This window comes from Oenanthe melanoleuca, chromosome 5 (assembly GCF_029582105.1).
Source record: "Oenanthe melanoleuca isolate GR-GAL-2019-014 chromosome 5, OMel1.0, whole genome shotgun sequence".
In the NCBI taxonomy this organism is placed as follows: Eukaryota; Metazoa; Chordata; class Aves; order Passeriformes; family Muscicapidae; genus Oenanthe; species Oenanthe melanoleuca.
The window spans coordinates 8,972,014-8,998,197 of record NC_079339.1 but is presented as its reverse complement, the minus strand read 5'-3'; the positions used below and the strand labels follow the sequence as shown (position 1 = coordinate 8,998,197).

Genomic DNA, 26,184 nt, shown 5'->3' with positions numbered 1-26,184 from the left:
GGACTTTGGACAAGGGGCTAGAGGAACAGGAAATAGCTTCCCACTGCCAGAGGGCAGGGATGGATGGGATATTGGGAAGAGATGCTTTCCTGTGAGGGTAGTGAGGCCCGGGAACAGACTTCCCAGAGAAGCTGTGGCTGCCTCATCCATGAAAGCATCCAAGGCCAGGCTGGAGCTACCTTGTCTAGTGGAAGGCATCCCTGCACATGACAGAGGGTTGGAATTCAATGATCCTTAAGGTCCCTTGCACCCAAGGCACCCTGGAATTCTGGGATCTCGTGGAATGCTGCCTTACCTGAGGTTGTAGGTCCTCAGGTTGCGCTGCCGGCGCTTGGTGGCGCGGAGCTTGACGAAGGTGCGTCCCGTGGGATCGAAGACACACAGCACAGTGATGCACACACTCAGGATCACCACCCAGTTACACACCACCATTCCTGAAAAACAAAAACGGGAGTCAGGTGCTCCGACCCTTACTTCCCACCTCAAAGCCCTGCAAGTAAAAGGAAATCCTCTGGAAAGGCTTTTAAGCCACAGCTGGATGAGTCTTCTGGCTGTTTTAGGGAGCCATTAAATGCTCCCTGAGTATCCGGGACGGCACCATTAACACCATCCCCACCAGGAGACTGGGAAAGGCTTCCAGGAAAACAGTAAAGCCATTTTGAAGGGGGAAAGTGGAATTTTCAGACTGCCCTTCCCTGGGAACACGGATCCCTGCCTGAGTGCCGGCAGTACAGGCGGATGAATGGAACGACTGTTCCGAGCAATAAACAGGAAAACAAGCCCCACATTGACAGCTCCCATCCACTTCCCAGAGTCAATCGGCATAGGCAGGAATGAAGGAATCCCTTGGAATGCTCCCAGGCCACATTCCAGCTCCCTACCCAGGGTGACACTCTTGGCTGTGATGTCGTTGCAGGAGGTGTAGTACTGCGTCAGCCACACGATGCCCACGATGGCGTACACGAACTCGATCACCAGGATTGCTGGAAAAAACAGCAACAGCACAGATAACAGCAGCCTTTTCCCTAAGGATGAGCTCCTCTCCCCATTTTCTCAGAAGGAATAGGTACAAAAACGCTTTGGAAGGGGACGTGTAAGGAGATGAGCCAAAAGTGCGACATGTTCCAAAAAACTCCGAAAAAATGGGATCCTGGAGGGGCCAGCGCCCTTGGTTGTGTCACAGGTATGAATCAGAGATCCAGACCTTCCTCCCACGCCGCTGGAAAGAATCCCTGAGGCAGCAGGAATGACAGGTCCCAAACCTTAACTACCTCAGGCAGCTGGCCTGACTCACAGATCCAAAATAAATCGTGTGGATCCAGGATTAATCCTGTTCACTACACTTAGCAAACATTCTCAGCACCTTTGCAGTCCTTCCCATAACAATTCCAAGGAGGCAGCATTTAAGGAGCTCCTCAGTTTTGCATGCGACTCTGATAACAAACTGGAAACTGGGGATTAACAGTGCTTCCCTGGAACAAAAACTGGGAAACTGCTCTTAAGTGCCCATCCTTCCACTTTCTCCCCAGAATTCCAAAGGACACGTGAACAATCAGGTGCGGAGAAGCTGAATACCTTGCTTGGAACTGCCTAAATTTTGGTGGAGCTGAGACTAAATCCAGTCTGGCTTATCCCACTCACCCTCCTTATCTCTGGCTGGCACAGAATCTTTCCCTAAGTGGCTTTGCTACAGACCTGGAAAGACCAGTTCCAGGAGACAGAGCTTTCCTGGGCAAGGAATCAGGGCTGGGACTAGTTCCTGATGAATCCAATTTATGCCTGACTTAGGTTTTGCTTCCCTTGGCTCCTCTCCCCTTTGCCTGCTGCAGGACAGGAGCAGCAGGAGCAGGGATGAGACATTCCCAGGTTCACACTGGAGTTAATTCCCTAAATTCCTCTGCATTAAACAGCACATGCTTAAATTGGGACAGTCACATGGACCTTGCCCACGCACTGGTCACGCTCCCACTTCCATCAGCACAACTGATCAACCACCAGGAGCAAAAAAACCAGGAAAAAGGGAATACAAGACCCAAAATCCAGAGGAAATCCCACTCCTGAGTACACAGACAGTTTAAGGAAGAAGAAGGGGTGTTTTAGGGGGCAGGAAAACCTTTCCTTGGATTCTCCCTACCTCCCCTGCCCCACTTAGTCTGGTTTCAACACAAACTGCCAGACTCTCCATGCTTCCCTAGGGAGGCTGGCTGGGAAGCTGGAGAGGGAGATTTGTTTGCTGTTTGCTTTAATGGCTTGCACTGAGCATTCCAAGTCTTCCAGACTGAGCTTTCAAGCAAGGCTATCCGTATTTTAGTGGATTCTGCAGGAAAGCAACCCGGCAAAAAGCAGGGATGCAAGCCCATGGGATGATTTGTTTGGAATGGGTTTGGCTCTGCATCTCCAAAGATTTTTCTCTTAAAATCTTCATTCGGCACAGAAAATCTGATTAAATTTCTGTACCTGGAAGGCAACAGAACCCAGGGAAAAGAAGCTAAAAGGGAATGAGGAATCAAGGAATAATCTCTCCCCTGCTCTAGTTCTTGGAGAGGGAGCGAGACAGGAATTGCTTATAGGAAGAAAAAGGGAACGAGCAGGTGGAAAACCTATTTTCCTCCTGGGTGCCTGGAGAGATGGATCATGTGAGTCAAGAGGCAACACCCTGGGGTCAGAATCTTTGGGATTTACACCTCTATCCTTGGAAAACACAGGGGGGGAAAAGAGAGACAGAAGGGGAGCAGATTCCATGAGAGGAAAAGGAGGCTGTTTGGGACATGGCCTGCCAGTCTGACAGCTGTGCCAAGGCGCAGCCTATGGATTCATCGGGATGCACGGCACATCCCGGCAGCCATCTGGCCATGCCTGGGCAGGGGCGGGAGGCTCCAGGGAAGAGCACACACACACGCAGAGGCTCCGGCCGCTTACCCAGTCGGACATAGAGGACGTACTGCATGGAATCCCGCGGCTCCGTGTACAGGATGCTCCCGCGCATGCTGAGCCAGATGATGGCCAGCTCGGCGATCATGCAGCTCAGCAGGATTCCCAGGTAGCCCCGGCCGTGGTCCACCAGGTTTAGGGAGCACGTCTCGTTGGGATTGTACACCAGCCCGAAGAGCACCACCGAGAGGATCACAAACCTGCCGGGCAGGAAAGCCAAGGGAAATCGTAGAATAACCCGCAGCTCCTTCCCTCCTCAGCGTCCCACGGCTCCTTACATTAATCTTCATGACCCCGAATCCACACAAGCCATCCAGAGGCCCTGCTACCCCCATCAGAACCATTTCATCCATGCCACATTATCCCCTGCCACTCCAGAGAAGTGGTGGCTGCCACATCCCTCAAGGCCAAGCTGGATGGGACTTGGAGCAATCTAGTGGGAGCTGTCCCTGTCCAAGGGGTTGGAATGGATGGTCTTTAAGGTCTCTTCCAAGCCAAACCATTCCAGGATTCCATGCTTGTTTTCCCTGAGCTTCTCTACTGAAACACAGCCCTAAATCTTGGGTGGCACAGGAGGTTAACAAGGAGCTCTGGTCAGGCTCTTTGGAGCTAGACTATAACTAGGGACAGAGCTTAGCTACAAAAACAGAAACTGGAAAAATACTGGTGTCCACCAAGAATGCCCCAACCAAACTTTCCAGCCCCATGTAGAAGTGCAGGAAGAATTTCCAGCCGTGCCAGGAATAGCCAGAAGAATTCCTGGGCAAATTCCAAGCATCCTTGTGCCCTTCTCACTTACCAGGTGGTGTGAAGGAGGAAGAGGAAGACGGCTGGCAGAACCAGGTCATCGCTGCCCACAGACCAGCGCCGGCGGAACACGACAATCCCTGGCATGGCTGGCAGGTCCTGGGAAGTTCAGCAGGCACAGCACTCACCTCCTGGAAAAGAATGGAAGCAAAGCTGCTGCTGAGCCTCTGCAGCCCCCTCTGGAGAGCCCCACAACCTGGGAACCATCCTGGTTTATCCTAGAGCTGCTTCCTTCCAGCAGCAGGGGGCACAGCATGCTCAGGAAGGAGGGCTGGGAATTGAAGGAGTGGGAAGTATTAGGTGAAGCTGGTGTGTAACTCATCCAGCTCCACTTCATGAGATTACCTGGAATCCTGTTAGGCTGTGATGGTGAGCAGCCACCATGGGATTTGGGACAAGTCATCCTGGCCTCAAATCTCTGGAAAACCTTATTACTGTGTTTTTCCATGGACAAAACTGCTGCCAGGCTCTTGTTGTCCAACAATTCTCCCCCCCTCACTTGGCTCAGGAAGCCAAAATATCCATTAACAGTCAGTGGCAGCATCTGGGGAGCTACAGACTGGCTCCCAGCAGCACTTCCAGTGAGGATATTGGCTCCTAGGAGATCTCCCCCTGGACCAGCAGGAGCATCCTGCCAGCTCCACATCTCCGTCGCATCCGCACCAGCCCTGACAGGCACGACCAATTCCAAGGTGGAAAATTGAGGAGATGCTGTTTGTCCCCAGGTTTTGTTTGTGCTCCTATTTTTAGGGCTTCCCAAACCCTTCGGAAAATAGAAACAGGAGCAGTGCAAAGTCACGAGACTGCACAGGGCGCTCCAGCCTCCCCCAGCACAGCCATCCCACTCCATCCCAGCTGGGTGTACTCCAAGCTGCTCCACAGGAACTCTGGCAGCACACCTTATCCCACTTCTGCCTTCCTGGCTCGACACATGACCCACAACCAGGAATCTTCTTTGCTTTTGCCAAATTCAGAATGGCATCTTTGCACTCCAGCCACCGCCACCAGGGATTTCTGAATTGGGGGATCAGTCCTGTCCCACTTTCCATGCCCTAATCCCTGTCCCACCTCTCTTACCTGTGCTACCAGGGAATGCTACACCTCACCTGTGCCTCTCTGCTCCAAGCTCTCCCAACTGCTCCATCTCAGTTCCCAACCCCACCAAGCTCCCAATTCCCACATCCATGCACTGCTGCTGGAGTGCTCCATCTGTGGCTGTGCTATTCCAAAGCTGCACTTGCAAATCCGTAAGTGCTCTTGGATTTTTGCCTCTGTGAACCCAACAGCAAACTGTCAGGTCAGGATAAAGTGTCCTCATCCACTACTTACAACAGGATTTCCAAAAGCATTCCCAAGGGAATATCACCTACAATACTTCCTGTACCAGGCAAAGAACCCCACACTTGGATGTGATGCCCCTAATTTAGGGCTGTGGGTAAAACAAATTAGAAAGGGGAGGACATCCATAGAATTCCAGCATAGTTTGGATAGGAAGAGAGATTGAAGATGATCCAGTTCTATCTCCCTGTCATGGACTGGGACCCCTCCCACCAATCCAGGTTGCTCATAAGTTGAACCTTCCAGGTAACACAAATGTTGGGTTTGGGACAGCCCATGGCACCAATTCCTGCCCTGTCTCACTAAATCCAACCCACCAGTCAGGTGTGGTTATCCCATCACTTCCCAGAACATCCCAAATCCAGAGCCTCCTCTCCTGTGCCGACATCCACGGCCACTGGAATCTTCCAACATGTTTCAGCCACCCATTACTGAAAACCCACACAATCCCCTCAAATTCCAGGAGATTCCATAGTTAACAGGCTGATTCCAGCCCATCACTCAGTTAAAGAAAACACTCCATTCCACAAACAAAGCAAATGCAAAATTCCAATGCCATTTGGATTTCCACTTGCTCAGCACAGAATAATCAGAGCATTGGGTACATTCCAGCTCTACCTTCACTCCTCTGGCCATCTGGAGACTCTCTCCCAGCCCCATCGTGCCTGTCATTCACCACCCAGGACAGCTGGGATATCACAAACCCTGGATACACCTCCAGCTCTCTCGCTGCCTTTGGACAGCGCTTCCCAGTCCAGCTCGGTTCCCATCATCCCTCGGCTGCATCCCACCAACGCGCTTTCCGGAACTCTTCCACCCCTCCAGTTGGGCTCTCCCAGTTCCCACCACCGTCTCCCAGTTTGAGAAGCGGGACATAACGACAGTAACAAATATGCAATGTGGATTCCTTTATCCACGGCAACAGATGGGGATGGAGCACAGAAGCCTGTCACTCACTGTCACATATGGGAATACTCACTGGGGAACTGTCACTCCACTTACCAGGTTCCCAGGGCAGAAACATTCCAAATTAATTCCCGAAGGCTCCTGAATTTAAACCAGGAGGTTGAGGTTCAGGGCTTTGCCCCTGCTTTGTAAAGGAGGGAGACGATGGAAGGCCCGAAACTGGAAAACCCACCAGAAAAAGCTCTCACTGTGACGACTCTCCAGCTTCATCCCAGCACAGTATATCCCAGAAACTGTGTTTTAAGATGTTGAAGATATGATCCAGCAGAGGAACTGGGAGGAACCGGAAGGCTGGAGTGCAAACAGCCCTGAGACCACTGACCCCGGCTTTGCGACAGTGAGAACCCTCACACTGCCCCTAAAGCTGCAAACATTCCCAGGCTCTTGAATGCTGAATCCCAGTACAAGCAGCCCCAAGCTCCCAACACTGAAATAAGGGAAGCACATGCACAAGGAGTCCCTTTGGAGCCGGGCAAGATCTAGGGAAGCAGGAATCTTACATGGCATGTGGTCCAGCCGCTGTGCATCCTCCTCTCCCAGAAGGGTATTTCAGGAAAAGTGCATATCCAGGGAGACAGGCATCACAAGCTCAGGAGGGAACAGCAAACTCTTCCTGCAGCCATTGAAAATCCCACTCGGCAAAGGGAATCACGGTGTGGGAACTGGGATCAGACTGCCGACAGAGCCGAGCATCATCCTCAGAGCGACTCCCTCCCTGCACCTCATTTATCCACCGGGAATGCCGAGAGCCAGAGGTCGTGACTCCCCCCTTCCACACCCCCCAGCACCCTCTGGAAGGAAGTGACATCATCCCTATTCTGAGGAGATTGTACGTGGATTGTGGGAAGGAGGACTGGGAGCGAGAGCCGGCGATGCTGTCAGAGATGCGGAGCCGGGAGAGAAGGAAAACCCTCGAGCGGCACAAACCTCCTCCCTCTTCCCAGGGAGAAACCGGGAGCGCTGCCGGGAGCCCTCGGACACGGCCGTGCCATCGGGCTGGGAAAGGCTCCTGCCCATGGACTCTCCACTGAATGGCCAGGGGGAGGGGACTTGGATGGGATACAAAAGGGACACACAGAGGGGGCCACCCCGGGTACAGAAAGGAGAGACTGTTCCAGAGGAGCCTCTCCCGGCCTTTCCAGCCGTTAATTCCTTGTGACATGCTCTGGGCTATGACAGGATGTGGGGGAAGGGGAGAATTAGCTGTCTGTAGGGAAAGGCTTAGGGAAAAGAGCAAGGGAGAAAAAACGCTACAGTGAGACAACATTCCAGCTAAACCTCGGAGACTTAGGCTAATCCAACAGCCCATCCCATCTGACATGAGCCTCCCAAGGGAGAAGTACACCAGGAAATAAAGCTGAAGGAAAAAGGCTGTGCCTGGATCCTGCATGCCAGGAGCCCACCCACACCACAGCAACACCCTCGGAGTCACCCACTCCCTCCACCCAAATCCAGGCAGGATTTGCTCCAAGCTCCCAGAATCACAGATTCCCGAGGCACCCACACAGCTCAGTGCTCCAACCCCCTGCAATCCTCATCCCTGCATCCACAGGCTCACAACCCCCTGCAATTCCCCATCCCTATATCCAAAGGTTCATAAACCTCTGCAATTCCCCATCCCTGCAAATCCCCATTCCTGCATCCACAGGCTCACTATCCCCTGCAAATCCCCATCCCTGCAACTGCCCATCCCTGCATCCACAGGCTCACAACTCCCTGCAATTCCCACCCCTGCAAATCCCCATCCCTGCATCCACAGGCTCACAACTCCCTGCAATTCCCACCCCTGCAAATCCCCATCCCTGCATCCACAGGCTCACAACTCCCTGCAATTCCCACCCCTGCAAATCCCCATTCCTGCATCCACAGGCTCACAACTCTCTGAAACTCCCCATTCCTGCATGCACAGGTTCATAACCCCCTGCAAATCCCCACCCCTGAATCCACAGGTCCACAACTCCCAGCAATTCCCCATCCCTGCAAATTCCCAATCCTGCATCCACATGCTTACAACTGCCTACAATTACCCATCCCTGCATCCACAGGCTCAAAACCCCCTACAAATCTCCCTCCCTGCATCTGCAGGTTCACAATCCCCTGCAATTCCCCATCCCAGCATCCACAGGCTAACTCAGCATTCCCACTTCCATCACCCTAATACTTCCTCTGGTTCCCAACCTCCTCTGTTCAGAGCAAAAGATGGGAGGCCAAACCCAGGCTGAAATTTGATCTGCTGCGAGTTTTCTCTCTCTCTGCCAGATCCCTAGGTATGTCTGCACGGAGGGAGCCCTGCTATCCCAATATTCTTTCCCTACCTTTTCCCTCAGGCACCTGATGGCACTTTCACAAGACCCAGGTATGACAAAGCAATCCCATCTCATCTCTGCCCGCCTCTTCCAGCTGGCCTTTGCAAATTCCAGAGTTCTCCAGTGTGACTCACCCAAGGAAATTCCCTCTAAAGAAGCCAGATGTTTGCCTTCACTGCCCAGGGCTACAGAATTCCCCCCAAAAACTGGATCTGTAGGTCTCAGTGGATGGTTGCAGGTGTCACTAAAGGACAGAGCCCTTTGCTGTTCCACAGTAGTCCAACACAATGTCCTGGAATGCTGCCCCTCCCACAATCCCTTTCCCTGTCTGAAATGTCACCATGTTCCTTGGGAATGTCCCAATCCCAACCTGCTGTCCCACTGGGAAGTTCAAACCCAGGCCTGCCAGCTCCCAGCTCAACTTCTTGGGAAATGCAGCTACAAAACCAAAATCAAACGAGCTTTGTGCCCTGGCAGCTTCCATAGCAGCTTTTCCTTGGGACTGATTCTCTGCTCTGGAACAGAGGCGCTTCCCTTCTCCCTGAGAGCACATCCAGGTCACCTTGCCCAGGTGCTGGAGGCACCTGTCCTGAGGGCATAGCATGGATGCTGCATCCTGCTTTTTCACTCTGCAGGATAACACACAGTTCACTTCCCTAACCAATGGAATTCCTGCCCCATTCAGTCACCCCAAATACTTCCTTCCTTACCAACATGTCCCACATGGAATACAGGCTTCCCACTCTAGGCTGGATCATTTCCTTGCAGCTCCCAGAACCCTCCCGTTCCCAAGCATTTACTGGACTTGATGGAAATCATCAATTCCAGCTTGGATCCAACTCCACCAGGCCTCATCCAGCTGTTCTGAAGTGCTTTAAATGAGGCTCTTTCTGTTTCCGAGTTGGTTCCTCACAATCTGGGAATTGTTCTCGCCTTCCAGGGGGAAGGGGGATGGGACTATATCCATACAGAATGTCCTGAAGCTAGCCAGAGAAATTTGCATGGAGCAGCTCTGCTCTGGAGCCAGGCTGGGAGAGCTGGGACGGCTCGGATCAGCAAGGAGAAGGCTCTGGGAACCTGAAAGCCTCTTCCAATGCCTAAGGGGGCTCCCAGAGAGCTGGAAAGAGCCTTTGGAATAGGGTATGGAGTGACAGGACAAAGAGGAATCGTTTCCTGCTGACATGGTGTGGGTTTGGACCAGATATTGGGAAGAAATCCTCCCCTGTGAGAGTGGTGAGGCCCTGGAATGGATTTCCCAGAGAAGCTGTGGCTGCCCCAAGCGTGGAAGTGACAAGTGCACAGGCTGGGCACAGCTTGGAGCAACCTGGGATAGTGGGAGGTGTCCCTGCCCACAGCAGGGGGTGTAATGAGATGAGCATTCCATGTCCTTTCCAAACCAATACCCTCTTGGTATTCAATCCATTCCAGGACAAGAGGGGACAAATTCCATGGCACCAAAGGAAGGTGAGTACTTTCTGCCTTTTCCAAGGAGCAGGAAGTATCTGCTGCAAGCAGCGCCTGCAGAAATCCTTCCCGGGGGAAGAAGGCACAGCAGCTGCCGGAAGCTCGTGAGGAGAGCTCTGCCCTCACCAGAGGTGATTAAGTGAACAGATCCCTACTTTAAGGAATATTCCATGAATTCATTGATCATTTAAGAGCCATATTTATATGCAAATCCCAGGCAGGGATCACTTGCAAAAATCAATGGGGATTAGATTTTTGGGATATCTTCACAGCTACATTGAAGATTCTCCTTGAGAATCTCCCATTTTCCAAGGAGAAGGGAACAAAATGAGTCAGTGGCAGAGCCAGGGAATTAAGCTTGGAGACAGGAAAGGTTCAAACAGCCTCCTGTGGCTTGGCACACTTTGGATGCAGCTCCCTCAGGATAAGGCCATGGCTCCACAATCACCTCTGCAATGTCATCGGGACAGAACTAATGGGATCAGCTTGGATCTGGAGCTCCAGCACTGCCCACTGACACAAATTCCCAAAATAATCTCCGAGCATCAACTGACCTTCAAAACGCAGGGAACAAGAACTTACTTGTTTGGCCCACCAGCTTAACCCTAAAAACCTGGAATAAATTCCCCGTAATTGCAATAGTGATGGACACAATGTAACCACTTCCCACTGATCCATCTCCATCCCAGTTCACTCCTCCCCCAAATTCTTTCCCAAAGCTCCTTTGCCATAAACACATCGAGGTGCATGTTCTCCTTGCTTAAATCCATCCCCTTTTTCCTTAACTCCAAACTCTTGGGTACAAACAGGTCCCATGAATCCCACATTTCCTTCAAATATGCACAATATCCTCTTCCTGTTACATTGGGAATGATTAATTTTTAATCATGGAATGATTTATTGTGGAATGTATCTCCTTGGTGTGGACCTGACCGCAGCAGTGGAGTTTTCGGGAAAAATGGGACTATCTTGCAAACCTTAATGGATTTAGTGCAAGAGGATGGACAAACCCCAAAGGTGCCACTCCCAGCACTTATTCACTCCCAGCACTTATTCCCAGTTAAAAGAAGGATGAGGGATTCACTGAATCAAAAAGAAAAAAGGAAATTCCGCACTTTGGAATGCGCCTCCTCCAAAACAGTTCTGAGACTGTTCCCAGGGATCCTGGTCCTACAAACCAGTGACACTGCACATCCCAATGGTTCTCCCCAGTGGATATCCACTGACATCCCTGCACCACCCCATGTGCCAGGATTTGACCATAGCATCACCATAAAGGCTGGAAAAGCCCTCAAAGATCAAGTCCAACCATTGCTCCACCATGGCCACCTCTATCCCATGTCCCCAAATGCCACATCCATATGGCTTTTAAATCCCTCCGGGGATGGGGATTCCACCCCTGGAGCCTGCTCCAACACTTTAAAACCTTTTCCATTGATAATTTTCCCTAATATCCAACCTAAACCACCCCTGGTGCAATTTGAGGCCATTTCCTCTCATCCTGCCACTTATTACCTGGGAGCCTGATCCCACCTGATTCCACCCTCCTGTCAGGGATTTGTGGAGAGTGAGAAGATCCCTCTGGATTCTCATTTTCTCCAGGCTGACTCCCCCAGCTCCCTCAGCTGCTCCTTGTGCTCCAAACCCTTCCATGGACACACTCCAGCACCTCCATGTTCTCCTTGTGTCCACAGGGAGGATCCTAGATCCTCAAGGGTTATTTCCAGACCTCAGCAACCTCATGGGGCATAAAGGAAGAGGTTTGTAGGGATAAGTCCATAAAGACAGGGATCACTATGAGACATTCCAGCCGCCCAAATGAAAGGTAGGATAATGCTTGGAAAGGGATGGAAAAGCCTCACTCAGATCTTCAAGATGCCCAAGACTTTTCTCTCTGACCTCAACAGGAGCACACCTTACAGAGCTTCAGACTCGTCAGCCTATGGAAAACCCAAAGCCTGCACAAACACCTGGCTGAGAAACAAGGGAAGACACCACTTTCTCGGGAATCTGGGAGTGGAGAAGGAACTGTCCCACACAATGCCAGTGTGCTGCCAGGAATGGAGTTAAAACCAACCCCCAATCCTTGTCTTGATGCCGGCAGCTCCGCAATTCCACCCACAGCTTGTGCCAGCAGAGCCCACGGGCAGCTTCCCGACCACTCCGAGCTCCGGCAAAAATAATGGCCAAGTTGCCGGGGGGGAAAATGCAATAAATCCCAATTAATTTGGGATTTGCAATAGAACTCCATGTTCCACAGGGGAATAAAATCCCCTACTACAAGAAAAGCTTGGCTGGAATGGGGTAGGGAATGCAAAGGGAATAGCTGGATGAGGTGATGGATGCAGGAATAAATGCTCCCAGCATCCCAAATCTGTTCCCAGGTGTGGAACAACAGTTCATTCTCCTTGGATATACTTACTGGGAATCGCCTATCCTTGGTTTTGTTGGAATATCCCACAGCTACACACAGAACTTGGTAATCCCTGGTTGGAAAGCACACAGCCTCTGAGTTATTTATAGCCAAAACTCCAAGGGCTGGATAAAGCCGGCCAGGGCAGATCCAAGAGGTGACCAGTACTCATACAAGGAGCATTTTGGATGGAACCTCATTGTTTTAGGAAAAGCTATTTTCCACTACAATCCTGGCAAATTCCAATCCCACAGCTTTATTCCACCCTGGAATGCTTATCAGCTCAGTCTCCTTTTCAAAAAGGCAGAAAAAAAGCAAAAGGAGCACATTTCCAGGTGAGATACTGAATTTGGAGGCACATCCCTGCTCCTGCACATCCGGAAGCGATGCCTTCGGGAAGAGGGAGGAGAAGCCCAGCCATTCCCAAAAGGAATTGCCTCTCTCCCCTCCTGCAGGCAGCTCCTTGGCTCCCTAGTTTTACGCTAGTGGGCAAACAGTTTTCCCAATAACTTGACTCATTGCTTCAGGAATTCCCTGGGGATGAGTCACATGCAGGGAAAGCCACCGGGAGCGGCGCCGGGACCACCGCTGCCAACACGAGGAGAGCGAAAGAAGTGGGAGAACACAAAATCCCTGCCAAACTCGGGAAAACTGTGTGGTCAACACCATTCCTTGGCACTCCTTCCCTGCTCCCCTCCCCCCACAAATGTGCTGGAGAGGAGAAGCGCATCCGGAGAGGCGGCTCCAGGCTCCGGAGCCATGGGAATCGCCAGGGAGAAGTTCCCTCCATGTGCATCTGCTGACATAGGAGGGAATGCTGGCTCTGCTCATCTCCCTGGAATGAATGATCCTAAGGAATTGAAAGTAGTGATTATTTCCCTCCCTTCTGGCACTGAGGGGGAAAGAGGGACACACATGGAATTCCACACCCTCCACCTTCTTAATTTATTCTCTGCTCACCAGCATTCTCAATTTGTGCTTTTTTCTACATCACATCCCACAACTCATCCCAGGAGTTTTCCTTTTCTCATATTCCATTACTAAGTGGCTAGGCAGGTATAGGCCCAGCTGCAAGTCAAGAGTGCTGGAAATCAGGGCTATCTGGAAAGTTCTTGTGGGAATCTAAACCCAAATGCATCTTTTCTCAATACAATTTGTCCTCATTAAACAGGAATTCTGGATCTGTGACACTTCCAGGCTCAAAAACCTTGGGAATGGCTTCAAACAGCCTAAACCTGACCTGGACATGACCTATTCTTATTTTCCTGATGCTGCCTGTTTATTTCCTTCACCATGTCCCTACTTGTTTCCTTTGGCCAAGGACATGCCCTGTATCCCACATTCCTAGAAATCAGCCTGGAAAGATGAGGTCATGGAGGTTGTACTTCTCAAAGTCCAAGTGAAACTTCCAGTGGAAGGCACCAACAGCCTATTTGAGGACCTCATTCTGTGGGAGTATATCTAAGAGGGAATATTCCTGAATGCTATGAATTCCCTGAAAATGCCAGGTCTGTGTTTTGTCTTTTCCTGTTACTCCCCAAACCTTCCCAGACTGACACTTCCCAATATCTTGGAAAGCATCAATCTTGCACCTTATTACAAAGAATCTGCTTCTTGGCCCTCAGTTGATAAACCTACAGGAATATTTATGGATTAAAAAACCAACCTTGAATTCATGCTTTTCCAGCAAGACTCTGTGAACTAATCACCAGCATCTAAAGGATTGCTACTATCCAAGGGCTTCTTTCCACACTGAATCCAGGAGTGTATCCACTTTCACTTCCATGTTTACCCTGGAAGCAAAGATCAAGCACCAAAGTCCTGTCTGGGGAAGGGCCAGGACAGGAACACCTACACAGGTGGGGATTTTAAATGCACAACAGCAGAGAAGTGGGAATGCCAGAAATGTTCTTGGCTTGAATATAGAGCTGGAATATGAATATGAGCTTTTTCCTAAGCTCAAAAGGAACATTTCAAGCCTAATTCTGGATTTCCAGCTGCAACTTCCCAAGAAATGTGGCTCTGCCCCTCCCATCCCACAGCTTCCAACTCATTGCATGGGAATAGCCCTGGTAGTAAAAGAAATCATCAGGCTGAGCATTCCAATCAGAAGAATCCTGCTTTATTCCCACCTGAAGAATAGTTTTCTAAAGGAAGCTCTGCCCCAACTCCCATAAAACTGATAATTACAGTGCAAATCCAAAGAACACAGGAGCAGGGAATGAGGGAGGGAGAGGCATATTCCAGGTCTCCAGCTCACCCAAATGACAGCTTGGGAAAAATTTTCCTGCCTCTAGGGTTGCTCCTAGGAATAAATCACCTCATCCAGTGCTTCAGGACCCCAAAATTCCAGTCACCGTGGAGATCCTCAGGAGGAGCTCCCACCGTCCACACCCCAACAGTTGCTCTCTCATCCCATCCCAAAAAGGCCCAGGAATTCTCCATTAGAAACATGAAGCTCATCGAGGAAGAACACATGGAAAACCACCAAGAGTCCAGCAAATGCAGCTCCAACTCTCTCCCCAGTTTACGGAATTAAGTCACAAATTCCCACCCCATGGAAATCAAATCCTGGGACTTACCAGCCTGCCTTTCCTCCAGCTGGTGCTTGGGATAAAGACGTTGGAATCACCAAGGGAACAAACAGCACTGATCCCACACCTCTCCAGACTACCAGGACCAATGGATCAAATGCTTCCTTCTCCTTTTCCTAGGAATTTTTACCCATCCAGTGCTTCCCTAATGACAACTGAGCAACCTAGAACTGGAATCCTGGGCTGAATCCTGCCAAGCTGAACTCTCCAGACTCTCCCCGAATCTCAGATTTGTGATGGAGAGCAGGAATCCTCTTTTCCTTTTGCTTATGTAAGCAAGGATGAATCAAGCCCAGGCTTCCCTGATCCTGTGCCATATTTAAGCCTTAAATATATTTCTTTTTCCACATCCCCTTCTCCTTGGACACTCCAGGAGCTGCATTTCCAAATCCCAGCACACACATCCCTCCTCCTCACCACCCACAGCCGGCACGTGGAGCTGATCCACAGTTTCTCCTGGCCCTTAGGATTTGTGCTCTCCTGGCAGCCACAACACCCATCCCTCCCCAGCAGAGATCCAGCCCTGCCCACTGCTCCCCAGGGAGAGCCAGGAGATAGGGATTCAGTTTCAAACTCAGGAATTATTTAATTCCATAAGGCAGTTTTACATCTCCTTCTTAAGTTCCACAGTCCTCTGGTTTCCCAGCTCTGACTCCTGGAATTACTCACATATTTACTCCAACTTTTTCCTGCTGACACAGATTCCTTCTGCTTGTTTCTCCCTGTGGATTCATCACTACAGATCCTGGAGTTGGAACTGCTGATTCCCAACTCTACTCTCCAAACATCCAGCAAACTTGATGCCACAGGAAGCACGGCCACACATTCCTGGCTGCAGCCATGGCACCAGGAATCTCCCCCTGTTTCCATGCTTATTCCCTAATTGACACTCCTGGTTGTCTCTTTGATACACTGACCTTGCTCAGCCTGGAGAAGGGAAGGCTCCAGGGAGACCTTGGAGCTCCTTCCAGTACCTGAAAGGACTCCAAGATTGCTGGAGAGGGACTTTGGATAAAGGCATGAAGTGACAGGACAATGGGAAGGGCTTCCCACTGCCCTGGAATTAGATGGGATATTGGCAAGAAATTCTTCCCTGTTAGGGTGCAGAAGCCCTGGAATGAATTTCCCAGAGAAGCTGTGGCTGCCCCATCCCTGGAAATGCCCAAGGCCAGCCTGGCTTGGGCTTGGAGCAACCTGGGCTAGTGGAAAGTGTCCCTGCCCATATCTGGGGGATGGAACTGGATCACATTCCAGATCCCTTCCAACCCAAACTATTCTGGGATTTTCCTCCCTGTTGCCACCACTCTCCATATTTCCATACACTCCTCTCTTCCCCTCATTATGGGGGAGTCCTTCAGCAGAGCTTGGAAGGAACTTGGAAAGTTGTCACTCCAGGGACACTGTCCCTGCCCTCTTGGTCACCAGCTCCAGAGCCAGAATTCATTTGGAAAAGCCAGAATTCATTTGGAAAAGCCAGACAAGAGGGAGGTGAAAGGAGGTGAGGCAGAAGCAGAGACCCCACGTGACAAGAGCAGAGCTGCAGCCAAAGAAATCCCCTGGAAAAGCATTCCTTGGCTCCAAGCAGCTGTGCAGGCACAAACTGAACAGCACAGACTGGAACTGACTGTTCCTAACAATTGGTTATACCACAGAAAACCAGGAACCAGCCTTCCCAAGCGAACAAGGAACAGGAAAGATGAACTGCCCACATGTGGGAATGCACCAGCTCCAGAGCTGGGGAATGCCAGACTATGGCAGGAGGTACCCAGAAGCAGATGATCCAGAACCTAAATCAACCACGTGATTCCTAAAATATCGCTAGGAGGATCCTGAAAACACGATGAACGTGCTCCTCCTAAAACTATCCCTGAATTCCAGATGGTTTGGGTAGGAAGGGCCCTGAAGCTCATCCTATTCCAGCCACCCCCTGCCATGGACAAAGACACCTTGCACTATCCCAGGTTGTTCCAAGCCCCATCCAGCCTGGCCTTGGACGCTTCCAGGGATGAGGCAGCCACAGCTTCTCTGAGAAATCCACTCCAGGGCCTCGCCATCCTCACTGAGAAGCATCTCTTCCCAAAATCCCATCTATCCCTGCCCTATGGCAGTGGGAAACCATTCCCATTGTCCTGTCACTCCATGCCTTTGTCCCAAGTCCCTCTCCAGCTCTTCTGGAACTCCTTTAGAGCACTGGAAGAGGCTCTAAGGTCTCTTATGGAGCTTTCTCTTGTCCAGACTGAACATTCTCAGCAATCCCAGACTGTCCTCAATCCATGTCTGAATTGAATAGGAAAAACATCACCTTTCTTGCAGCAAATGCCAGCAGGATCATCCTCAGGGCTGTACCTGGACTTCACACCTGGCTGCTAGACATGCTGGAGCACAGCCAGGTAATCCCAATCCTTTTCCACTGAACTCAATAACTCCACAGCTTTTAGAAAGCAAAGGAAAGCAATTCCATTTTTCCAAAGACAAACTGAGCTCAAATCTTGGCCATGGAAGTTGGTAACCCTCAGAAAATGGGAAGGATCCCTGAACCAACAGCACAGGGATGCATTTTGCAATTGATTTCTCCAAGAGCAATCTTTCCCCCTCGTCCAGCAGATACAAATTCCAAATGAATTTCACACTTGAATTTATAACCCAGACAGGATTATAAAGAAAAAAGCTTTTATTTGATCTAATTCACAACAAGCCCCTGGCTCCCAGCCCAACCAGTTTGAGGCTGCTGGAAAAGAAATTCCTTTTTCCCCTCATTCCTGAGGCAACGCGTGGTCATCCTGGTAATTAACTGGAGTGTCTTTGCAAGAGATTCCTTTGGCAGGATTTGCCCAGGTGTGGATTTTTACCTCTTTCCTTTAATTATCTTCTAATTAACCATGAAGTATCCAATCATCCAAAGCTTTTTCAATTAAGCTTCAAAAGAAAATGCCTGGAAGAGCTCTTGGTGGGAATGTTCTAATCAGCCAGGAAGAGATCACAGGCACCAGGGTTGGGGTTTAGTGACTCACTCCGTTATTGCCGGGGCAATTGAACTTCCAAAGCCGCAAAAAAATTCCTTTATTTCACCTTTTTCAGTTTACATCCTCATCCCTGATCAGAGCTCAGAGGCCTGGGAGCAATGTGATATTGTAATTAATGTAGCTGATTAAAGAATAATAATCAAGCTCCAAAGGATCATGAATTATCCCTGTCCAGGTCTGGCTCTTCTCCATCCCAATCCCGAACCTCTTTTTCCCTCAGTTCCTTCCCTCAGCCCAGGCACAAGCTGAGATCTCCTACAGTTCTTCTTTGGGCAGTAAGGGAAAATATTCCCAGTCTTTTGGATACGGAATTTTGCCCGCATCCTCAAGGAGATGTTTTGGGATCCCAAAGCCCACAGGAGAAGCAAATTGTCCTCAAAATGCCAGGCTGAGACCTTCTGTACATCCAACAGCACAGACAAATGGATCATGGAATTGTTCAGGTTGGAAAAGCCCTCCAAGATCATCCAGTCCAACATTCCCCAGCACTGTCAAGGCCACCACTATCCCATGCGCCACACACACACACAGATTTTAAATCCTTCCAGGATGGGGATTCTGCCACAGGAGGCTGTTCCAATGTTTGCAACCCTTTCCATGAAGAAATTTTCCCTAATATCCAACCTAAAACTTCCCCTGGCACAACTCAAGTGTCACTTGTCACCTGGCTTGTCAGACAGCTTTGTTTTTTTTCCAAAATACCAAGAGAATTCCAAAGGTCTCTTGGAGAAGGGATCTCTTGAGAGCTCCTAACAGCTCACAGAATTCCAGGAGCTTCTCACACACCTTCCCAGCCATGTTCATGACAGTTTTTCCCACATTCCACAGACAATAAACCTTCTCCAGTGGGGAAAAAAGAAATCAATCAATGTCCCCAAGTGCTGACATTCCCATTTTTGCAACCTCAAGATCCCATGGATATTTAAAGATTTTATTTTCATTGCAAAGAGGGGAACAGCAGAGCAGACAGACCCAGGGAACATCCAGCTCCAGCATCCAGCCTGGAATTGTCCAGCACAGGATGAACCCAAGCATTCCTTAAGCTGGAAAAACTCAATGTCCACAGGTTTCTTCCTCCCTCCACTGTATTCCTTGCTCCCAGCTGGGATCAGTGTTCAGCAAAAGAGCTCAAATGATCCCTCTGGAGTAAGGGAATAAGAATATGGAATGACACCAGGAATAACTCCCCCCTCAGTTACATGATTTCCTGGCTGGAATTTTCAAGGTGTTCCAGCTGCCAGCCTGAAGCTGGAAAATGGAAGAAGGACACTGGGATGACCCCATCCCTCCTTTCCATGAGATTTTAAATGCCAGCACCAGCAGCCCACACATCCCTTCTTCCCTTTCTCCGTGATAAGCCAGGAAGGAGGCAACACAGCAAAATGGGAAAATTCCGTGTTTCCACCAGGAAAGCAGTGGGGGAAGGCGGAGAGATAATCCAGGCTCTGAAATGTGTTGGGATAAAAATCTCACCTCCACCCTCATGCAGCTCTTCCCAAGTTCACCACAGGATTTAGCATTACCAGGATGGGAGCCAAAGAACCCAGAGGTAAACATCCAAGAGAAAACAAGGAGGGAAGGGGTTGGAATCACTGGAAGAGGCCAGCAGGAGCTGCCTCTTTAACACCCCTCCCTCAGCACCCAGGAATCCCATTCCTGCTCTGGGCTGCCAGCAAGAAGTGACCTCTGGAGAACACAGATCTGTCCACCAGCAGCACACAACTCACCCCTTTTCCCTCCTACAACGATCCAACAGCCTCATTTCAGGGAAATCTGAGGCACAATTCCGTGATTTTCTGCAGGGAAGAACAGAAGCTCTGAATCCCCCACGTTTCTGTGGTGGGCTTGTCCCCCGCTCCAGGAGGAAGATGAAATCACGTTCCCAAAATAGTTCTGAGGAAAAAGGCTCCAAGGAAGGAAGAGCTCCCCTTTAACCAGAGAGCTGGAACTTCCCTGCCCTCCAGAGGGATGGATGAATTCAAATTCCATTCTACAGCAACAGAGACACGGAAACTGAAGTATTAAGGTATCAAGTCATAATTAATACCAGCCACTAATTAATGGAAAATCCATATTAAGGGGGGAAAAAAGACAACCCCATTATTACAAAATAAGGGATGGCAACCTTCAGTCAGAAGTCCCAAATCCCAGATTTATGACAAATTAAGGGATTGGGTCCCTCAGGCAGGAACCCCAGATGTGCTGACCACAACCCAGCCATGGTGCAGTGGCAGAAGAGCCCTTGGGAAGCTCCCACAGGGAAAAACTGCACAGCTGCTTCATTCAGAATCCCAACAAACCAAAACCCAGGCCCCATCCCGTGGCAGGTGCCTGCTTTCCATTTGATTTGGCTGGAAACTCGTTTAAAAAACAAGTTCTTCCTTAATTGACCTCTCATCTTTTTCCCACTTCAGTTTCCCAAGCGAACTTTGGGACTGCAATTCCTCATGCCTCACACAACGCAGCTGTTTTCCCAAATTTCCCCCTCCTCCCAACCTTTCTGAACACACATGGGGCAATATCCCCAGGAAGAGGCATACAGACAGAACTGGGCAAAGTCTCATATTCCTTGGGAGCTACTTAAACAACAGCTGGACTGGGGAAAAAAAAAAAACATAAAAAAATCCAGATTTCTCTGTCCTGAGCATCTTATCTGCTTCCAAGGAGGTGGGAAAAGCAGATTCAGGGATAGCTCTGCCTGGAAAACTCATCCCAAGGGGGTTCCTAACCCTGCTCCACAAGCATTTGGAGTCTAGGGTGGTCTTTTTGCTTCCCCTCTCCTAAAAAAAGGGAGCTCTGATCTGCTGAGGCTGCAAAACAACAGCAGGGTGGATTCAGGCATCTCCTTATCCAACTTGTAATTAACTCCAAGGCCACAGAACAGCCTGGAATGGGAAAACTCAGAGCCAACCAGGAAAGAAGGAACCTTGGTTCCCCACTTGAGTAAGAAATTAAATCTCTTTCCCACCTTTCTTGACAAATAAATGAGAACTCCAAGTCTTGCAACACCCTGTTCCCATAGGAACATGAGAACTTCCAGCCTCATCCCCTTTTCCAAGAGCAGCAATGTCTAATGGAGCCTTGGGAGCAGGAATACTACAAATACTGGGAAAGGTAAAGGAACACTTATCTCATTTCTCCTCCTAAAATGGAGCAGCAGCCACAGTTCTTAGGGCCACCAAGTCTAAATTCCTCCCTTTTCCTCTCTCCTAATGGGATTTGTCACTTTTTCTCTTAAAAAAATCCAGAATTTCAACAAAAATTCCAATTTTAAATGGGTAGGAAAACCCTTGCAGTCAGGTGTAAGGAGCTGAGCAAACACCAGGGTAGCTGTCTAAAGTACAGGGAAACAAATGGTCACGTTGCCTGGGAACAGGATCTCCCGCTTTTCCAGGCTGGACAACCAGGAATTCCAGTATCCCACCCTCCAGCACAACACCTTCTACCTCCAGACACTGAGGCAGAAGATCCATCTGCTTTCATCCTATCCAAGTAAAACTTCCAGGCCCTACACACTGGAATGGTGAAAGCATTCCATTAGGAAAAGGAGATTTGCTCCCTCTCTCCACCCAACAAAATTCCCTAAATATTAAGCACCTGCTGGAAGAACGGAAAGGCCAACTCACAGTTTTTTGGGAATGCTGAGCCCTTGTGCTCCGGAGCAGAGGCTCCAGGGCTGTGCTCTCCATGCCAGGCATGAGGGAGTGTTTTGGCCCAGCCCCAGGGAACTCAGAGCCAAGTGCTTCACCAAACAAATCCACGTTAACATTGGGATTTTGGTGTCATAAATCAGGTGCTTTCAGGTGAAAAGGTTCCGGATTGCTCTGACCACGCCCTTCCACGCTTTTTGTGCTCCAAAGGGCAGCATTTCCCAGCTCTGGCACACACAGTGCAAAATACTGCTTCTACAGGAGCAGGAACCAGGATGAGTTCTTCCCATTCCATCTGGTTTTCCAAACCCCCCCATCTAGGCTTTCCTGGAATGAGAGGCCTCATTTCTTAGCAGTGGGAAGTGCCTCTCGCTCTCCTCAATTCCATATCCTGCTTCCAAGGTTTGATCAATTAAGAGTTAACAAGGAAATAAAAATGAAGAGAGCATCTGGAAAACGACAGGATAAACAAAATGGCAGCTGGGAACACCAAGGAGAGGAGCTGAATTTCAATGATCCCTGTGGGTCCCTTCCAGCTTGGAATATCCTACGATTGACTTGCCCATTGTGCGGCATCCCAAGGTTTTAAGAGGATAATTGGCTGAGGACAGTCCAGGATCCTCTGTGTTGGAGAGATTCCCACGTTCCCTCGGGCGACTCCGCCTTTTCCTCAGGCTGCCCAAGTGACGCCTCCCCAGCACCTCGTCCACCCGGTTGGAGCTGCCACGGAACGCTGCGCTAATCCCACCCTTGGGATGAGCACCCAGTGAACAAACACAGCGCATTCCCTTCCGCTCTCCTGAGCCTGAGAAGGATTTGGGTGAGCCTGGAGTCATTAAAAGCCACCTCGGATCAGTTCCGCTGCCTGAACCCCCTGAGTGTATCCCAAAAATCCGGAACTGCGAGTCCATACTGGGCTTGACGATGCCACAATTCAAAAAATTCACTTCCCTGTCTTGTCACCCCTCAAGAGAAGGAAAATCTGGCAGGATCATCCCCCTGAGGACCAAACTAAAGCTCGTGTGTCCCAAGGAATAAAGGCTAAATGTGAGAATCCTTGGAGTTCCTACCCAGGAATGGCTGGAAACCAGGGCTCCAGGCCAATCCAGGGAACAAACATCCAAGGAGCCAGCAAATCCATGGGCACAAATCATGGGTTATAGTATGAAGGACATGGGAAGAGTTGGGAACATCAAACCCCTCAGGAGTGCCTGGTCTGTACATAGAGAATCATGGAATTGTTAGAGTAGGAAAGACTTTTAGGATCATCAAATTCAACAATCAGTCCACTAACCCACGTCCCCAAGTGTCACATCAACATGGATTTTAAATCCCTCCAGGAATGGGGACTCCAGTGCCCTGGGCAGCATCTTCCAGTGCTTTACCCCTTTCACAAGGAAACATTCCCAATACCCAGCCTAAACCTCCCCAATGCAACTTGAGGCTGCTTCCTCCTATCCTATCATTTGCTCTCTGGGAGAAGAGCCCAATCCCACCTGGCTCCCACATCCAGTCATGGAGTTGTAGGGAATGAGAAGTTCCCTCAATCTTCCTTTTCTCCAGGATAAAACACAACCTGCAAACTCACACATTAGATAACAGAGAAACTTCCAATGCTGGCATGTTCCTGATTTCCCTCCCCAAATTCCTTCTCCCCACCTCACAAGGGAATTTCACCGACTCTGCCAGTATTCCTAAGAGGCTCCACACTTACTAAGCCGCCCATTCCTGAGCATTTTCTGCAGCTTCCTACGTGCTTCCCACCTCCCAACCCGCCTCTCCTCATTCTTCCACCCTCATCCACAGGGAACACAAAGTCACAGCAAGGCCCCAGAGAATCCCAAAATTCTCCTTGCCAGCTGGGATTCCATAATGCAACAAATCTCTTTATCTCGGGCTCTTTCAGGCCTTGGAATAACCATGGATAACACTGGATTTGGGGATGTGCCCATCTCCTACTGAGTTAAATTCAATTATGGCACTGGAGGTGTTCAAGCGAACTTGGGGAGAAAACATGATCCCTTTGTTTTTTAAGGGCCAAAAGACACTTTTCCAAAAGCAACACATTGATTCAGGAATAGCCACAAAATTTAGAGGGAAAAAGGTTTTCCAGACAAAGCAGCCTGTGGCTTCCCACAGAAGTTTTACACCACAATTCCACAAAGGGAAAGGGAATTTTGCCCCTGCATTTGTCAGTGAATTTTGAGGAAAGCTCTAATCCTTCCAGTTTTAGAACATGGATGCCTCTTTTTCCACTAGAAAATAAGGGAAAACTGACAAAGGTAGAGGGAAGAGCAATCCCGCAGAGCACAGAATCTCTCCAGGAAATTTTCCCTTATTTCCTACTCTATCCAAGGAAGAAAATGAGCAGCACAAATCAGATTCCTGCTTTTATGGGAAGTTTTTCTCCTTCCCCTGACAGGGCATATGTTTTCTCCTCTCCAAGGAAAAATCCACTTCATCCCTGAATGCTCTCATTTAGGGAAATGCTGGTTGTCATTAGCGGATGCTCCGGTGCCATGGAGATGCTGACAAACAACTGAATCAGCCGGAAAAAACCTGGAGTCACAAAAAGGGGAATGTGCTTCCAAAGGTTCAACATGGCCCAGTGGTAAATAAAGAACACTTAAAGGATATATCACCAAGAAATAGGGTGCCCAGGGAAGCTGTGGATCCATGGAAGTGTCCAAAGCCAGGCTGGATGGGGCTTGGAGCAGCCTGGGATAGTGGGTGAGCTTTAAGGCTCCTTCCAACCCAAATCATTCCAGGATTCTAATCATGGGATACACTTTTTTCAGGACAATCCCTGGCTGGCTGAGATGATGAAAACTCCCAAGCAGCACCTTGTTCTGATTTTCTGGGAGGAGAAACAGTTCATTTCCTATGGGAGAAAACAGCACCAATTTGCAGGATCATTTAGCAGACCCAGTGGGAAAAGTCAAGCCTCCAGAGGCTCCCAGTTTGGAGCTGAAATCCATATTCCAAAAATACATCCAGACTGTGTCAACACCAGGGATCTGGGCTGCAAAGACAAGCCATGACAGAATAATAAATTTCATCCCAAAGGATGCACTGCTGTGGAAATTCCAACTTCCAGCAGATAGGGAGCAGCAGGACACATCCAAATGGGAACCTTCCAGGGAAGAAAAGCACCTTTCAGTGAAGAAAGGGCTGAATTCCACCCCAGCCTCCCCATTTTTCTATTTACTGCACTGAACTATAATAGGAATGTCCTGAATTTTCCTGTTTCTTCCCATTATCCAGTTCAAATGTTTTAAGGTGGCCTGAGGGATTCAGCATTTTATTCCAAAAGAACAAGGATAAGGATTCTGTCCTGCAGCCTGCCTGGATCTAAACTCAGGATCACTCAGGTCTGTGATGATAATAAAACCTCTAGACCAAGAAATCCCAAGGAAACATTTTGCAGAGGAAAAAAAAAGTAATGGAAAGTGCTCATTTAAGGTGGCATTCCCAAATTTTACTGATGGCTACAAATGAGTTGCACTGAGATATTTGCCACTGACTCCCAATGAAATGGCAAGTGGAAAACACCAGGAAAACTTGGAATTGAAGTCTCTAAATCACATCTTGTATCCTGTTTTCAGGGGGAAAATTCCTATTGAGCTCAAAGCCATCACTGAGGAGCCCACTTGTTTTAATTCCACACCAAGGGAACACACAGGAACCAAAATCTCAGCTGAAAAGGAACAGAAAGTCAGGAGTTTTCATGCAAGTCCACAAATCTTTGAAGAGGAGCTCAGAAGGCTCCTCAAAGAGAGTGAGGAATGCCAATGGATGGGGCAGGATGAAGATTTTCAGGAATCTGCTGGAGCACAAGTGCAGTTAAGGAAGGATTTGAGTTAAAGAAGAAACTCCTGCATTAAAAGCCCAGGACAGAATTCCTGACAAAATCTGCCATGCAGATTTCCAGCTCCTGCTGCAAGGAAGAGGAAAAAAATCCAAAGCTTTTTTATTTAATCTTTCCAGAGTGTTCCAGAGGTAAGGATCCATGTGCCTTCCACTAGAAGGAGGGGAGAAAGGAAAGGAGGAAGAAGGAATGGAAGAAGGTACAGGGCACATTTTTCCTAAAACTCTGTGAGGAATTACATCCTGTATCCAAAATCCCCACTAGGGTCCAGCAGCATTTCTGTCCATATTTCAGGGCAGAATATTCCTCAGCAGGGCAAACTTTCCCATTTCTTACCAAAACCAGGAAAACCATTCTTATTTTTTCCACTTTTAAAGTTCCAAGTTGGGCAGATGCTGCACCTGGCAACTTTTCAAGGATTTTTTTTCCCCTGATGTCTCCTTAAAAATCCACACAATAATGTATAGAAACACACCTAAATTAACAATATAATGTATGGAATAACAAAATTATCGGCTCCAACTGGCCTGAGTGAAAAGCCTGATTGACTCCCATCTATCCTAGCAGGAATAAACATCCCGGCACTCTCCCCAGATCCCACAAAAGTCCATTTGTCACACTTCCCGTGGCACAAAGGCCACTTTCATCCGCTCCCAGCTCCCAAAAAACTCCAGCCCTGCAGCTCCAAGAGCAGATTAAAATGGTTTCACTCACCCCATCTCAACTGCTGCGTCTTTAACTGGAAATTCCTCAAACTCCAGGGCTCAATCCAGCTCGGAATGCTCTCATTCATCAGCTGGATCACTGTGGGGAACAGAGGTGGA

The 26,184-nt window shown here is 49.3% G+C and overlaps 1 protein-coding gene across 2 annotated transcripts in view; it reads right to left on the bottom strand.

Moving 5' to 3' along the window:
• DAGLA (diacylglycerol lipase alpha) overlaps positions 1 to 26,184 on the bottom strand; it is a 56,250-nt gene that overhangs the window by 27,540 nt on the left and 2,526 nt on the right. The window contains exons 2-6 of one of the 2 annotated variants that reach the window (XM_056492432.1): positions 26,075 to 26,164; positions 3,731 to 3,869; positions 2,920 to 3,131; positions 882 to 983; positions 296 to 434 (exon numbers count right to left, since the gene is read on the bottom strand). In XM_056492432.1, the coding sequence (XP_056348407.1) occupies positions 296 to 434; positions 882 to 983; positions 2,920 to 3,131; positions 3,731 to 3,825 (548 nt within the window). In that variant the 5' untranslated portion in view covers positions 3,826 to 3,869; positions 26,075 to 26,164. Of the gene's footprint in view, positions 1 to 295; positions 435 to 881; positions 984 to 2,919; positions 3,132 to 3,730; positions 3,870 to 21,468; positions 21,583 to 26,074; positions 26,165 to 26,184 lie in introns of those variants that run through there. The other variant, XM_056492433.1, reaches the window with a different exon arrangement.